At 41.2% G+C, this 16,240-nt stretch overlaps 1 protein-coding gene across 1 annotated transcript; it reads left to right on the plus strand.

Moving 5' to 3' along the window:
• Positions 1-1,024: 1,024 nt before the first annotated feature.
• On the plus strand, positions 1,025-11,297 carry LOC149843352 (uncharacterized). The gene is made up of 2 exons (XM_090000896.1): positions 1,025-1,255; positions 10,959-11,297. The coding sequence occupies exons 1-2, from the start codon at positions 1,025-1,027 to the stop codon at positions 11,295-11,297; spliced, it is 570 nt and encodes a 189-aa protein (XP_089857022.1).
• Positions 11,298-16,240: the final 4,943 nt, after the last annotated feature.

Here is a 16,240-nt window from a genome sequence, read left to right on the forward strand (position 1 = left end):
ACAGAGCAATCAAACAGTTGCCATTGATACAAAACTAGAGGCGAGGGACCCACAGGGATGGTCACACGTGAAGGTCTCATGGAGGAGGAAGGTAAAGGAGGTGAATCACGTCCCCAATAATAACAATTTTGGGGTCTTGCAGAGCAATAATTTTGAGGAGAATGGAGAAGCTAAGGCTCTTGCAGATGACCTCCAAGTCTTGCAGGAGAACAAAGAGACGATGATGGCGGCAGAATCAGAAAAATAGCACAAACAAAAGAAGTTCCTACACAAGAAAGGAAGTCACGCTCCAAGGAATGTTGAATTAACCACCACGATTGACGTGTTGGTTATCCACAATGTGGATTCATCCCCACATCAGGGATGATCTCTTTCGATAAACCTGCATAGGATCAAGGAGGAACGGTTACGCAAACCGTTCCCCACCCTATGCCCTATAAAAGGGGGTTTCATGAGCAACCCCAATATGGCATAAAAAGGAGAAATACAGGGAAATCGAGAGAGAGGATTTAGGTTCTTACCTCTTCATACAGTCGATTTCCATCAAAAGGGAAGAGGTCTACTCACTGGTTGCCTAAGGGAGTCTGCGCTCGTGGTGGCTGCAGCCCGGCTGAGCAAAGATAAATCCATTGTTCCTGATCGACCATCACCGTCCGACAGCGGCCTTCTCTGCTCCAGTCGAACCCCACCACCGTCAACAACAACCCCTCAATGGTTGCCTCAGGTACACAACACCTCCCCTGCTGATCTACTATTTTCATAACAGTATTTGTGTTTGTTGTGCTTTTCTGTCTCAGCGTAGGACCACCACCATTTAAAGGGGAGGTGATTGTCGGATCACGCCCAACAATGGGTTATGGGCCCAGACCCCACATCCGTTGCGCGGGGTGTGTCCTGGTCGTCCAGCAATGCAGGTCGCTGTGGGGCGACACTGCAACTAGTCGCCCACACCAGCGACTGTCATTGTTGGGCGACAGACAGACAAAAAAAAAAGAAAGAGGGTTTCAGGATTTTACTCATTCCCATGTCTGATCCACCGTCGGACAGAAGGGGGTTTTGTCGTCTCCATCAGGACGTCGTCGGGAGGCAGAAGCTTTCGTCGACCACTTCTCCGGTGTCGAGCTCTGTTCGGCGTCTCGCTGATGCATTCGCCATGTTTCCTCTACCGTTAGGAAAGGAAAGGTGCAGCGTCGGTCCGGGCTCCATGAAGGTCGTCGACAAGTGTGGCGACATGGGTCGCTGGCAGGCGACATGGGTAGCTGGCGGCGATTTGGGTTAACCCTAACCCCTTTTTTGCAGAAAACAGAAAACCCTCAGATTTTCTGTTTTACAGTTTTGTTTTTAATCGGGTGGAACCAGATTGGGTCTGATACTGTTTCGAACCCGAATTTGGTTCATACCAGGTCCGACCCAGATCAAGTTAAACTGGGTCAGACCCGGATTTGGTTAGTATCGGGCCTGATCCGGATCCGGCTCATACCAGGTCTGACCCGGATCAAGTTAAATTGGGTCAGACCCAAATCCGGTTAATATTGGGTCTAACCCGGATCCAGTTACAAGTCGGATCTGACCCAGATCTGGTTAAAATCGGGTCGGACCCAGATCCAGTTAAAGACGGGTCTGACCTGGATCCAGTTTGAACTGGTTCTGACCCGGATCCAGTAGGGTCTAAGCACTATTTGGCCTGAATCGGCCCCTTTTGGGACCGGTTTGGAGTTATTTTTGACCGGTTCCTTCCAGTTTCTCACCGGTTCCGAAATGCTAAGACCTTGTTTTCATAAATATAAGAAAATACAGGGATTTTGGCATACGGTTATAGGGTTTTTATGAACTTTTATTCATACTTGACATCGGTTCATAAGGTTTAGAACCGGTTTGGACCCTTCAATAACCGGTTTTGGGCCATTTCAGACCGATTCAGAGTTTTTTCAGACTGGTTCCTGCTTGAGGACTCAGAGTTTTACCCATTTAAGCATGTTTTTGTTATTTTTTATGCATTTATTTGAAATTATGCATATGTAAATGATTGTTTAATATCAGCATTAAGGATAGTTAGATGACTTAGTGTATTCACGTCACCAAAGTGACTGAATACACGTATGTCATCAAAGAATTTCAGCACTATCATACAGTTTAAGCTGATATTAACATTGTACTTAGATTCATGAAACGATAAATGACCCAAAGGTAGTTTTATTGTATTTGAAATTTAAGTAGGGTGGAATAAGGTAAATGTGTCGAGATACATCACACATGTGTATCCAAAGGTACCTTGTGTCGATGGACTAACTTTACAAGAATCTTAGTTTTACCGAATATGGTCGGTAGGCGAAGTGGTTTCGCGTGTCGGAGCTCTTACCAAAGTAGAACTTCGATGACCCCCCTTTACTCGCTTGTAAATAAGCATATTAAGGGCCTTTATTCTTTTGTTTTTTCCATTAAAATTTTAGTCTCGTTTGAATGCTTCTTGATACATGTCTTTTGTCGTGCAGTTTCTAGTTTTGTGATTTTAGATGGCTCTAGTTGTATATTTTTTCTAGATAGATCGAATTTTAGTGATTGGAAAGAGACTGTATTTTTTATATTAGGGTATATGGATCTGGATCTGACCCTAAGGATAAATGAACCCGCTGCTCTGACTAATCAAAGCAGTGCTAATCAAAAGAGTGTTTTTGAGAAGTGGGAGCGCTCGAATAGACTTAGCATGTTGCTTCTGCAATCTAAAGTGGCTAAGAATATTCGAAGTGTCATCCCACAGTGTAGGACAGTAAGAGAATTTTTGAGTGCTATTGAAGCACAATTTGTGAGTTCAAACAAGGCCAGAGCCAGTACCCTGATGTTTGAACTCATATCTATGAAATATACTGGAGGGAGAAACATTCGCCAGCACATATTGGAGATGAGGAACATAGTGTCTCAGCTAAATGACATGAAGCTCACCATCTCTGATTCTTTCCTAATGCATTTAGTTCTAGTGTCCTTACCCTTGGAATACGGATCTTTCAAAATCTCTTACAACACACATAATGATGAATGAATATTTAATGAACTTATGTCCAAGTGTGTTGAAGAAGAGAGGTTGAAAGGGGAGAAGGTGCAGAGTGCACATATGGCTTCTCATGCATCCAAGGTAGGACCAAGGAATAATGCATTTAAGAGAAATGCTAGGAAGAAGCCAACTGCGGATAAGTCATCCCGAGGCAAGCAATCTGACTCTGCTCCCATAAAGTACTCCTTTTGCAAGAAAAAGAGACACAGGAAGGCAGATTGCATAAAGTACAAGAAGTGGTTGGAAAAGAGAGGTAATTTGTCATTTGTTTCTCATGAATGTGATTTATTACAAAATCCTGAAAATAGCTGGTGGATTGATTTTGGTGCTATTGTTCATATTTTCAACTGTCTACAGTTGTTCCTAAGCGGAAAGGAACTAACAATGCATGAAAAGAGCATCTATTTGAGAAACAATATGTGTTCACATGTGAAGGGTGTTGGAACCTGTAGGATTACTCTAGATACATGCGTAGTTTTAGATCTTTACGATGTCTTTTATATTCTATCGTATAGTAGAAACTTAATTTCAATTTCGAAGTTGGATAAATTTGGATATTGTTTTAAGTTTGAAAATTCTAAATTGTTCATTTATAGAAATTCAATTGAAATTGGTTCTACATCAGTTTATGATGGTTTGTATAGATTGAACGTGAAGATCCAAACTCAGGAGTCCCTGACTTCTAAATACGCATTGGTTGGAAATAAATGTAGCTTGATAAATGATAAATCTTACATGCTTTGGCATCGAAGGTTGGGTCATATCTCTGAAAAGAGAATAAAGAGAGAAGGGATCTTGAAATCTCTAGATTTTATCGATAATGACCTATGTGTTGATTGCATAAAGGCTAAGCATACAAACACATATAAAGAGGGTGTCAAACGCAGTAGTGAGATATTAGAGATAGTCCATACGGATGTATGTGAACCGTTTACCTCCTGTTACACAGGCGAAAAATATTTCGTCACCTTTATTGATGACTATTCACAGTATATGCATCTCTACTTGATTTTTGAAAAATCTGATGTTTTTTAGATGTTTAAAGAATTTAAGAAAGAAGTAGAAAAACAAACTAATAAAGTTATTAAAATAGTCAGGTCTGATAGAGGTGACGAATATTATGGTAGGTTTACTGAGATGGGGCAAAGGGAAGGATCATTAGCGCGATTTCTCAAAGAGAAAGGCATTGTGCCTCAATATACCATGCCTGGTAGTGCCTATCAAAATGGTGTAGCTGAAAAGAGAAACCGTACGCTTAAAGAAATGGTCAGGGCCATGTTGAATTATTCAACATTTTCCATGAAGTTGTGGGGTGAAGCCTTAACGACTGTTGTGCATATTTTAAATAAGGTACCTACAAAATCTGTACTTAAAACTGCTTATGAGTTGTGGATAGATAGAAAACCATCTTTGTCTTATATGCATATATGAGGATGTCCAACAGAGGCTAAGTTGTATAACCTCCACATTAAAGCCTTTGATCTAAGAACAACTAGTGGATATTTCATTGGTTATCCAGAAAGATCAAAAGGATACAAGTTTTATTGCCCATCTCACTCACCACAGATTGTTGAAACGGATAAGGCAAAATTCATAGAAAATGGTTCAGTAGGACTAAGTGCACTTCAAAGCCTTGGTTTTGAGGAAGTATAGGATCCAGTTTCGTCACCTGTTAAGGAAAACACTTAAAGATACCACATTATTATTCTTAATGATGATGTGGTTGATCATTCGGTTGTTGATGCACAAATCCAAAGTGAACATATTATGGACAATGTGGAACAGCACGAACAGGATGATCAGGTTCAATCTGAGTCTGAAGAACGACCTGTTTGGAGATCTACAAGGATTAGAAGATCTGTCATACATCTTGATTATGTGGTGTACCTTCAGGAGCCTGGTGATTTCATAGATATGGATGATGACCCGTTGACTTTTATGGAAGTTGTGGAAAGCAAACAATCTAAACATTGGATAGAAGCCATGAAAGAAGAGTTAGACTCTACGGCTAAAAATCAAGTGTGGGATTTTATCGAGTTACCTAAGGGAGTAAAGACCGTAGGGTGTAAATGGGCCTTTAAGACCAAGGACTCCAAAGGTAACATAGAGATACATAAAGCAAGATTGGTTGCTAAAGGATTCACCCAAATGGAGGGCATTGACTACAATGAGACATTTTCTCCTGTCTCAACTAAAGAGTCAATGAGGATAATTTTGGCCCTCATAGCTCATTATGACTTAGAGCTACATCAGATTGATGTGAAAACAGTGTTCCTCAACGGGGATCTGAATGAAGAGGTATACATGGAACAACCTCTTGGTTTCTCTGAAAATGATCATCTGGTTTGCAAGCTCAATAAATCATTATATGGACTTAAACAGGCCTCCCGACTGTAGTATATTAAATTTTCCCAAGTCATTGTGACTTTTGGGTTTACAGAAAACATTATTGATCAATGTATATACCTTAAGGAAAGTGGGAGTAAGTTCATTATATTGATGTTGCATGTGGATGACATTTTACTTGCAACCTACGATATAAAGTTGCTTTTAGAGACAAAACAGTTTCTTGCATCACATTTTGATATGAAAGATATGGGTGAGGTTGCTTATGTTCTTGGCATTGAGATCCGTCAAGACAGAGCAAAAGGTTTTCTAGGCCTCTCCCAGAGATCCTATATAGATAAGGTGTTAAAGCGATACGGGATGGAGAATTGTTCTCCTAGTTCTACACCCATATCAAAAGGTGACAAGCTGAGCCTAAAGGATTGTCCACAAGACGATATTGACAAAGCACATATGAGTGCTTATCTATATGCATCAGTTGTTGGCAGCTTGCAGTACGCGCAGACATGTTTTCGACCATATATTTCTTTTGCAGTAAGGGTGCTTGACAGATTTCAGTCTAACCCAATTTTACCCCATTGGAAGGTTGCTAAGAAAGTCTTGCGGTACTTGCAAGGGACAAAAGACTATATGTTGACGTATCGTAAAGTTGATCACCTCGAGGTCATTGACTACTCATATGCGAACTTAGGAGGATGCCTTGATAGTAGAAAGTCTACTATTGGGGTATGTCTTCTTACTTGTTGAGGGTGTGATCTCTTGGAGGAGTAGAAAGCAGACGACCACTGTTGCCCACACTATGGAGGCAGAATTCATAGCATTGTACGAGATTACTTTGCAGGCTATATGGTTAAAGAACTTCATATCACAGTTAAAGGTGGTTGATTTTATTGGGAAGCCACTGAAGGTATATTGTGATAATGAAGTTGTGGTGTCCTTTTCGAACAACAACAAAAGTACTATGTCATGTAAGCATATGGAATTGAAGTATTTTGTTGTTAAAAAAATGACGGAGAATCATTTAGTGTATATTGTTAATATTGGTACCAAAGAGATGATCGTTGATTCTCTTACTAAAGGGGTAGCACCGGTATTATATTCCGAACATGTAATGAGGATGAGCTTGTTAAACTCTTTTTGACATATGCATATAAATAAAGTGATCACTTTTAGTTCATGATTCTCATTATTTTTGTTGTTAATCTCATAAGGATTAGAGATTCAACTAAGAACCTATAGAATAAATTATAAAGGCCAATTTGTTCATCAAGTTATTCCTATAAGGTTTTCTGGTTAAAAGGGTTTATCGTCAGATCAAGTGGGAGAATGTTGGATTAACCACCACGATTGACGTGGAGGTTATCCACGATGTGGATTCATCCCCACATCAGGGATAATCTCTTTCGATAAACCTGTATAGGATCAAGGGAGAATGGTTATACAAACTGTTCCCCACCCTATGCCCTATAAAAGGAGGTTTCATGAGCAACCCCAATATGGCATAAAGAGGAGAAATACAGGAAAATTGAGAGAGAGGGTTTAGGTTCTTACCTCTCCATACAGTCAATTTCCATCAAGAGGGAAGAGGTCTACTCACCGGCTGCCTAAGGGAGTATGCGCTCCTGGTGGCTGCAGCCTGACTGAGCGGAGATAAATCCCATGTTCCTGATCGACCATCACCATCCGACAACGGCCTTTTCTACTCCCGTCGAACCCCACCACCGTCAATAGCAGCTCGTCAATGGTTGCCTCAGGTACGCAGCACCTCCCTTGCTGATGTACTGCTTTCAAAACAATATTTGTGTTTGCTGTGCTTTTCTGTCTCAGCGCAGGACCACTGCCATTAATAGGGGAGGCAATTGTCAGACCACTCCCAACAAGGAAACCACCAACGCAAGCGGGTGGTCGAGCAAGAGAGGGCCTTGGATCCTCGCAAAAATTACAACAAGTGAATTCATGGGAGGCTTGTGCAGTAGCAATAGAGGACATGAGGACACGAGACATATCGTGGGAGCCAGGCTGAGACAATTGGCAAAGGCCTACACATTTTAGTCCTCTCACATCCAGCATTAAAAGAAGCACCTATCAGTCAAGGCAGTCTGGTTGGAATGGAATTGGAAACCTCTCCAGGATTCCAGTTACCTGGTTTAGCTCCTTTAACTGGTAACACTTTGGACCAGGTAGATCTTGGGGCAAACCCAAGTCCACTCGTACAAACCTGATTCCTCAATAACGAAAGGGCTTGTCTGGAATAGAAAATATGAACCCGAGAGGAGTTGTGTTATGTTCCTTTTAATAAAAAAGGGACTACCATAATCATAAGGCGAAGCAGGTTATATGTCCCCCCCCCCCCCGAATAGGGCATCTCATGATCGGGGGTCCCATAAAGCACCACGTATATAAGCATGTGTGTCTCGTATCCCCATGTTTGTCAGCATCACTTAGTGTTGGAGTTTGATGCGATTGCAAAGACTTAAGTACCCTTTCCTCCACTCGTGCAAAAAAAAATGCCGATTCTAGAAATGAGTGGTTGTAAAAACTTAAGTACCCCGAAGATGGTTATTTAAAATCCAGTCCCTACACTGCAGGATTATCCGAGAAAGGAATCCCCCCTGGAGAAGGCCATGAACATCAACCCTCTCACTCTCTCTCCCTTCTCTTTTTGCTTTTGTGCACATCCAGCAGATGATCCTATATTGCTCCATCAAGCATCGACTGACATACACACTGACTGTAGCATCGTTCAACTTGATGAGTTGTGGAGCCTGATTCAGAGTTTTTGCCCTTACATGGGGGAGTTTGGGGGCTCCTCCCAGCGTGGGTAGCATCATTCAACTTGATGAGTTATGGAGCCTGATTCATAGTTTTTTCCCTTACAGGAGGGGGGTTTGGGGGCTCCTCCTAGCGTGGGTAGCATCATTCAACTTGATGAGTTATGGAGCCTGATTCAGAGTTTTTGCCCTTACAGAAGGGGGGTTTGGGGGCTCCTTCTAGTGTGGGTAGCACCATTCAACTTGATGAGTTGTGAAGCCTGATTCAGAGTTTTTGCCCTTACAGGAGGGGGGTCCGGGGGCTCCCCCCGGCGTGGGTCCTTTATATGACCTCTTTTATAAATCGCTACTCTCTAATCTGATTTTCACTATAAATCGCTACTCTCTGATTTGATTTGCATTGTAAATCACTACTCTCTGATCTGATTTCTATTGGAAATCGTTACTCTCTTATCTGATTTTTACTGTAAATCGCTACTCTCTACTCTGATTTTTATTGTAAAACGGTAATCTCTAATCTGATTTCTATTGTAAATTGCTACTCTCTTATCTGATTTTCACTGTAAATCGTTACTCTATGATCTGATTTTCACTGTAAATCGCTACTCTCTGATTTGATTTTCACTGTAAATCGCTACTCTCTGATCTGATTTTTACTGTAAATCGCTACTCTCTTATCTGATTTCTACTATAAATCGCTACTCTCTGGTCTGATTTTTACTGTAAATTGCTACTCTTTTATCTGATTTTCATTGTAAATCGCTACTCTCTTATCTGATTTTCACTGTAAATCGCTACACTCTGGTCTGATTTTTACTGTAAATTGCTACTCTCTTATTTGATTTTCACTGTAAATCGCTACTCTCTGATCTGATTTCTATTGTAAATTGTTACTCTCTGGTCTGATTTCTACTGTAAATCGCTGCCCTGATTTGATTTCTATTGTAAATCGCTACTCTCTGATCTGATTTCTATTGTAAATCGCTACTCTATGATCTGATTTTCACTGTAAATCATTACTCTCTAATCTGATTTTCACTATAAATCGCTACTCTCTGATCTGATTTTCATTGTAAATCGCTACTCTCTGATCTGATTTTCACTATAAATTGCTACTCTCTGATCTGATTTTCACTGTAAATCGCTACTCTCTGATCTGATTTTCACTGTAAATCGCTACTCTCTGATCTGATTTCTATTGTAAATCGCTACTCTCTGGTCTGATTTCTACTATAAATCGTTGCTCTCTGATTTAATTTATACTGTAAATCGCTACTCTCTGATCTGATTTCTATTGTAAATCACTACTCTCTGATCTGATTTCTACTGTAAATCGTTACTCTCTTATCTAATTTTCACTGTAAATCACTACTCTCTGATCTGATTTTCACCGTAAATCGCTACTCTCTTATCTGATTTTCACTATAAATCGCTACTCTCTGATCTGATTTTCAATGTAAATCGCTACTCATTGATCTGATTTCTACTGTAAATATATACTCTCAATTTTTTTTGGGGCCTTGTATAAATTTTTTCTTTTCTTTCCCTCTTGTAAATATCGAAAAAGAACAATAAAGTGTTTTGTTTAATCGTGGTGCTCATATTTTCTTCAGTTGTTTCTTGCTTAAGGTTTTCGTAACACCCTTTCCCACGATTTTTTTGTTTTTTTTTTTTTTCGCTTTGCGATTTTCGTCATGACGGGGAAGCCGGAGGCTGTACTCTGTTGTAGGTGTACTGGAGGAAGATTATGTTGTAGGTGTCCCTCGAAGGCGGAGGAGCCGCCATAGTCGGTTGCCCGCTGGACTAGAGCAGCATTCCGGCCACTGCTAGTAGAAAGAGGATGATGATCACCATCGGATTGCCAGCTCTTTGCCTCCCTTGATTTCTTCTCTAGAGAGAGAGAGAGGGTTTTACAGTGTTTTACGGAGAAGGAAGAAGAAGATGATGACGATGAAAAGTTCTAACAGCCATTTTTGATGGCTCAGATATGTTTTGCCTGATCACCATCGGATCGCCAGCTCACCATCGTTTCGCCGGGTCACCATCGGATCGTCGGCTAAGGTTCGTTTCGCTGTGTAGACTTTGAAGAGTCAACATCATCCTCGACTTTCTGGATGGAGGACATGTTTATCCTTTTTTTGAACTGTTTGTTTTTCTTTTTTGAATGAAGGACATTTTTGTCATTTTCTCAAACCGTCGTTTTATAGCAAGAATAGCAAGAAAGGGTACTTAAGTCTTTGCAATCGCACCCGACTCCAGTGCTAAGTGATGTCAACATACACGGGAATACGAGCCCCATGTGCTTAAATCCATGGTGCTCATTCAGACCCCCGAACACATACGTGGGATTCAGTGAATCATCGAGGGAGAGCTATCATAAGGGTATAGCTCAAGGAGCTGTATCAAAAGAAAAATGGACTGGTCGACCTTAATGGCAATTTTCAGCATCTTCAAAGAAGTCCTAAGCATAAGAGGACAAGAGGAATGGTGAGGACAGTGGATACCCTCAGCAAGGAAGGGACTGGAGCCCGTAAGACTCTTCACTTACCCCTGCAAGTTTAAAATGAGAGTTCTGACATAAGATGGTTGGGCCGTAGGTGGATCTGCAGACAGATAATAGACACCCTTAGAATCAAGAAGATTAATCTGGCTTTCCTTTTGGAAACCAAGATCACTTGAAAATGAATTTGCAGGCTTTAAATCGAGGGGAAACTTTGAAGCAGTAGAGAGTAGCAAGAATATTTTTGTTTAGGACCCTAACTCAGTTAGACTGGATATTATGCTTAGCGCAGACCAATGAGAGTCTTAGCAGAGGAGATCTGAATCTGGTTACTGTTGTATATGGGCATAATGAAGCTAGCAAAAGGAAAAAGCTCTGGGAGCTACTTGAACTGCATCCAAGCGATAACCCATGGTTAATAGCAGGGGATTGGAATACCACCAGATACTCTGTGAAGAGAATTGGGTCCAAGATTGGCCACGTAGACAGTGAGGACTTCAATTCAATGATAGTTGGTTGTGAAGTAACTGAATTAGATATACCTAATTCCTCATTGACGTGGCACAATAACCAGAAAGGTCAGGGATTCAGAGCGGGTAAGCTTGACAGAGTGTTAGTGAATGAAAGGTGAATACAGTGCTTTCTGAACACTGAAGGAAAGTTAATCACACAGATGGTTTCGCACCACAACGACATTCAAGTAAATGTGATGCCACACCTGAGACCTGTTTCTCTTTCAAATTTGTAAAATTTTGGTCACTCAAGGAGGAATGTGAGCAGGCTGTAAAGAAGAGTTGGGAGGCGGATATTAAGGGATGCCCAATGTTTATTTTAACCACAAAGTTGGGGGACACTAAGAGGAACTTAACCAGCTGGGCCAAATCAGCACTGGGCTATATCACTGCTAGAATCAAAGTGCTCAAAACAAAACTGGAAGAGAATCATAAACAACTAGAATCTGGAAATAGAGAAGCACTGGAAAGTGAGTTGCAGATCCTACGAGAAATGTAAGAGGTGAAATGGATGCAAAAATCCCACTGTTGTTGGTTGAAGGAAGGGGATCGCAATACCTCCTTCCACTCACTATACAATAAAAACATCAAGAGGAATCGAATTAGCAGCCTGATATTGGAGGATGGATCGACAATACACACTTAGTCAGATTTAAAGAGTGAAGCAGTTAGATTCTTCACTCGGCTCTTCCAAAAAAAAAATGTGAATATTAGGTGCTTAAACCAGAGGAAAACACAGCCATGACTAAAGAGGTAATCGCAAAGGAAATAAAAAAACAGTTTTTGATATGGATGCCGATAGTGCTCCTGACACCGATGGGTTCCCGGGTTTTTCTATCAGAAGTACTGGTACATTGTGGGGCAAGACGTTTACAAAGCTGTTAGGAATTTCTTTCTCACTGGAAAAATCTTGGAGAGGATCAATTGCACCACCATCGCCCTCATCCTAAGGTTGAAGGAGCCGATAAAATGCATTTGTTCAGACCTATAGGGCTTTATAAATTCATATATAAGGTTCTATATCTACGATTATGGTAAAGAGGATGAGGGGAACCTTTGACAGGATAGTCAGTTGGAATCAACAAGCCTTTCTAAAGGGGTGGAGCATTCAAGAGAGTATTTTAATGGCACATGAGATGGTGGCAGTAAACTGAAAGGAGTTATATTTAAGACAGATTTAGCCAAAACTTATGATAGAGTAGATTGGAAGTTTTGGAAGAAACACTCATGCTGTTTGGGTTTGAAAAAGAATGGATCATGTGATTAATGGAGAAACTAGCCAGCAGTTTAAAGGGAGTAGGGGTATCCGTTAAGGCGATCCACTATCTCCATAGTTTTTTATTCTGATCATGATCGAAAAGATTGACTAGATTCCTGAACGATGCAGTTGAAAGAAACTCCATCAAGCCAATAACATTAGGAGGATTCAGATGGCACTACTGACTTTATACTAATGATGCCATGTTTTTCATTAGAGATCAAAATCAATCTATCAAGAATTTCATTTATTGCATGGAGACTTTTGAACGAGCATCTTCCTGATTCAATAAAAAATATGGTTAGATGTCGAAAATGGAGCCCTGGTTCACCAGATCGTCTTATTTGGCTACCAAAAGGTGAGTTTACCATGAAATCAGCATGGAAGAACATTAGAGTGTAGGGGCAGAAAAACAAGGTTTTTTTTAAATATCTATAGATTAAGAAAGCTTTTCCCCCAGCAGCGTTAACCATGCATTGGGCTGTTGAAAGGCACCTCCTACCCAAGACCGGCTTCACAGAATGGGATACCAATTTCGCAGCAGATGTGAGTTGTGTCGAACAACCACTGGAAAGCCCAATCACCTGTTTTTCTTTGCAAGGTTGCTGGGTGGCTCTAGAAACAGACATCACAACTGTTTGGTGTTCACTGGAAACCAAAAGAAAATCTGATGGAGGATGTACACTCGTGGTTTGATATAAGGTTCCAAGATAAAACAGTAAGATGGAGCTGGGAGAGCGCCTTCCAAATAATTATTTGGAGAACATGAAAGACAAGGAACGAGAGAATCTTCAAGCAAAACAGGAAGTCGATAGAGTAATTCAGCAGAAAAACCTAATGGCAGTTAGGGAGCAGATCCTTCTCGTGCTAAGAAACTCAAAAATGAAGGTGGCCATAAGCTGGAGAAGATTGAACTACTGTTTACCGCCAGAACCAAGCTGGAAGCAAGTCAACATACATGGCATATGCCACAGGGCTTGGCACATTGGATTTACTATCAAAGAGCACTCGGGGAAGTTCTTAGCAGCAGGATGCTACCAGTGTAGTGGACTGTTGGGTCCAGCCCTATCCCTCATTAATGGTATGGGGAAGTGGATTAGCCACCCACTTGTCATTAAAACAGAAGAAGTTAAAGGGTTAGCCCTATCCCCTCATTTAATGATGTGGGGAAGTGGAGTAGCCACCTAACTCCCATTAATGCAGGAAGTTGAAGGGTTAAAACCCCTTCGGTTTCTGGAATGAGTCTAGAAGGCTCACTTCTAGAAGGTTCATATCTAGAAGATTCTATGCCATCTATAAATAGGGGTGTAGAGGTTGTGTGCTTGATAAGAGAAGGGTAGAGTGGCTGTGTGCAGTGTGCAGAGAGAGAAGAAGTAAGAGAGAGAGAGAGTAGAAAGAAGAAAAGGAAGGAAGAAGATTCGTCACCACGCATTGATCCTCAGAGAGAGGTGTTGGTTGTGGTGTGAGCTTTGACTCGGGTTGTGCACCCGAGAGGTAATCTTGTATTCATTTCTTCCTGTGTTTTCTTTGTTGTTATTATCTTTAGCTTTGGGCAAGCTATTGGGCGTTGTACTCTCTACATTGTACTCTTTACTTTCATTATAGTGGATTATTCTCTCTGTGCCCCGTGGATGTAGGTCGTGTTGACCGAACCACGTAAACCCTTGTGTTGTGATTTGATTGTGCCTTTGTTAGATCCTATATTGCTTCTGCATATTTTTGTTATCTTAATTTCTCTACAAGTGGTATCAGAGCCAGGTTCGTGGAAAATCATGTCTTCTAAGTCAGTTAGCTCTAAGTTTGAGGTGGAGAGATTTGATGGCAAAGGAAACTTTTCCTTATGGCAAAGAAGGGTGAAAGCTCTACTTGCACAACAAGGGTTGCACAAGGCTCTTGTCGGGAAGGCGAATAAGCCAGAAAGCATGACCAATGATGAATGGGATGATCTTGACTTGAGGGCTGCTGGTGTGATTGAGTTGTGTCTATCAGATGAAGTCATGTGTAACGTGATGGAAGAGAGGACAACAGCGGGATTGTGGTTGCGGCTAGAGAGCCTCTACATGACCAAGAACTTGTCCAACAAGTTACACCTCAAGAAACAACTTTATAGTCTTCGTATGAAGGAAGGTACTCCCATTCTTGACCATCTTAGTGTGTTTAATAAGATTATTGTTGGTCTGTTTAGTCTGGATGTTAAACCTGAAGATGAGGATAAAGCTTTGTTGTTACTAACCTCATTGTCACCATCTTATGAGCATCTTGTGACAACCATAATTTATGGAAAAGAAACATTGGATATGAAAGAGGTCACAGGTACGCTCATTTCCAATGAAATTAGGAGAAGATCATCACCGAATAAGGATTCTGGTGAAGGATTGATGGTGAGTTCATCCAAAGGCAGGGGTCGGTCAAAGGACAGGAAAAATGACCGCAGATATAGGAGCAAGTCCAGGTCAAGGAAGGACATCACTTGCTACAATTGTGGAAAGAAAGGGCACTTCCAGAATCAGTGCAAAGAGCCAAAGAAAAATCAGAAAAAATGGAAAGAGACAGAATCATCAGAAACCAAAGAAGATACCACAGCCACAGTTGAAGGTGAGCTTGTGATTTTGTCTACTACTAATGATCCATGTATCTGTGTATGTCAGGATACAGATTGGGTCATAGACACAGGAGCCTCGTACCATGCCACACCACAGAGAGAATATTTCAGTACATACAGAACCGGTAATTTTGGTGTTGTCCGAATGGAAAACACAGGAACGTCAGAAATTGTAGGTATTGGAGATATTCATCTCCAGACCAATCTTGGGTACATGTTGGTACTCAAGGATGTCAGACATGTTCCTGACTTGAGGTTGAATTTGCTTTCAGTAGGAAAGCTTGATGAAGAGGGCAGAAACAGTGTTTTTAGCCAAGCACAGTGGAAACTCAGCAGCGGGTCATTGGTTCAGGCCAGAGGAAAGAGATGTACTCTTTACAAGATGCAAGGCAAGGTATGCAAGGGACAGTTGAATACAACTGAGGACTCTTCTATTGATTTGAGGCACAGTCGATTAGGCCACATGAGTGAGAAGGGCTTGCAGATTCTTGCTAAAAGGGAGCAACTCCCAGAGTTAAAAGGTACACGTCTAAACCCGTGTGTTCATTGCTTAGCTGGTAAGCAACATAGAGTATCCTTTGTTAGAAATGCCTTTCATAGAAAATCTCACATTCTAGAGCGAGTTTATACTGATGTTTGTGGTCCTCTGAGAACAAAAACTGTTAATGGTTTTATTGATGTGAAAACTTTCAGTGGTGCACTCTATTTTGTTACTTTTATAGATGACTTTTCCAGGAAGGTTTGGGCATACCCTCTGAAAACCAAGGATCAGGTTCTTGATGTATTCAAGCAATTCCATGCCATGGTTGAGCGAGAAACAGGAAAACAACTGAAATGCATCAGGTCAGATAATGGTGGCGAGTACACAGGTCCATTCCATGAATATTGTAAAATTCATGGAATTCGCCATGAGTTGACAGTTCCAGGTACCCCACAACACAATGCAATTGCAGAAAGGATGAATCGTACAATTGCAGAAAGAATCAGGTGTATGCTTGCACAGTTCAAGCTGCCAAAGAAATTCTGGGGCGAGGGCTTAAGGACAACAGTTGATGTGATCAACTTGTATCCTGCTCATGCCTTAGCAAATGATGTTGCAGATAGGGTATGGTCAGGAAAGGATGTGTCTTACAAGCACCTGAGGGTATTTGGATGCAGAGCATTTGCACATATCCCCAAGGAGGAGAGGTCCAAGCTTGATG

Source organism: Nuphar pumila, chromosome 3 (assembly GCF_984573655.1).
Source record: "Nuphar pumila chromosome 3, dmNupPumi1.hap1.1, whole genome shotgun sequence".
NCBI lineage: Eukaryota > Viridiplantae > Streptophyta > Magnoliopsida > Nymphaeales > Nymphaeaceae > Nuphar > Nuphar pumila.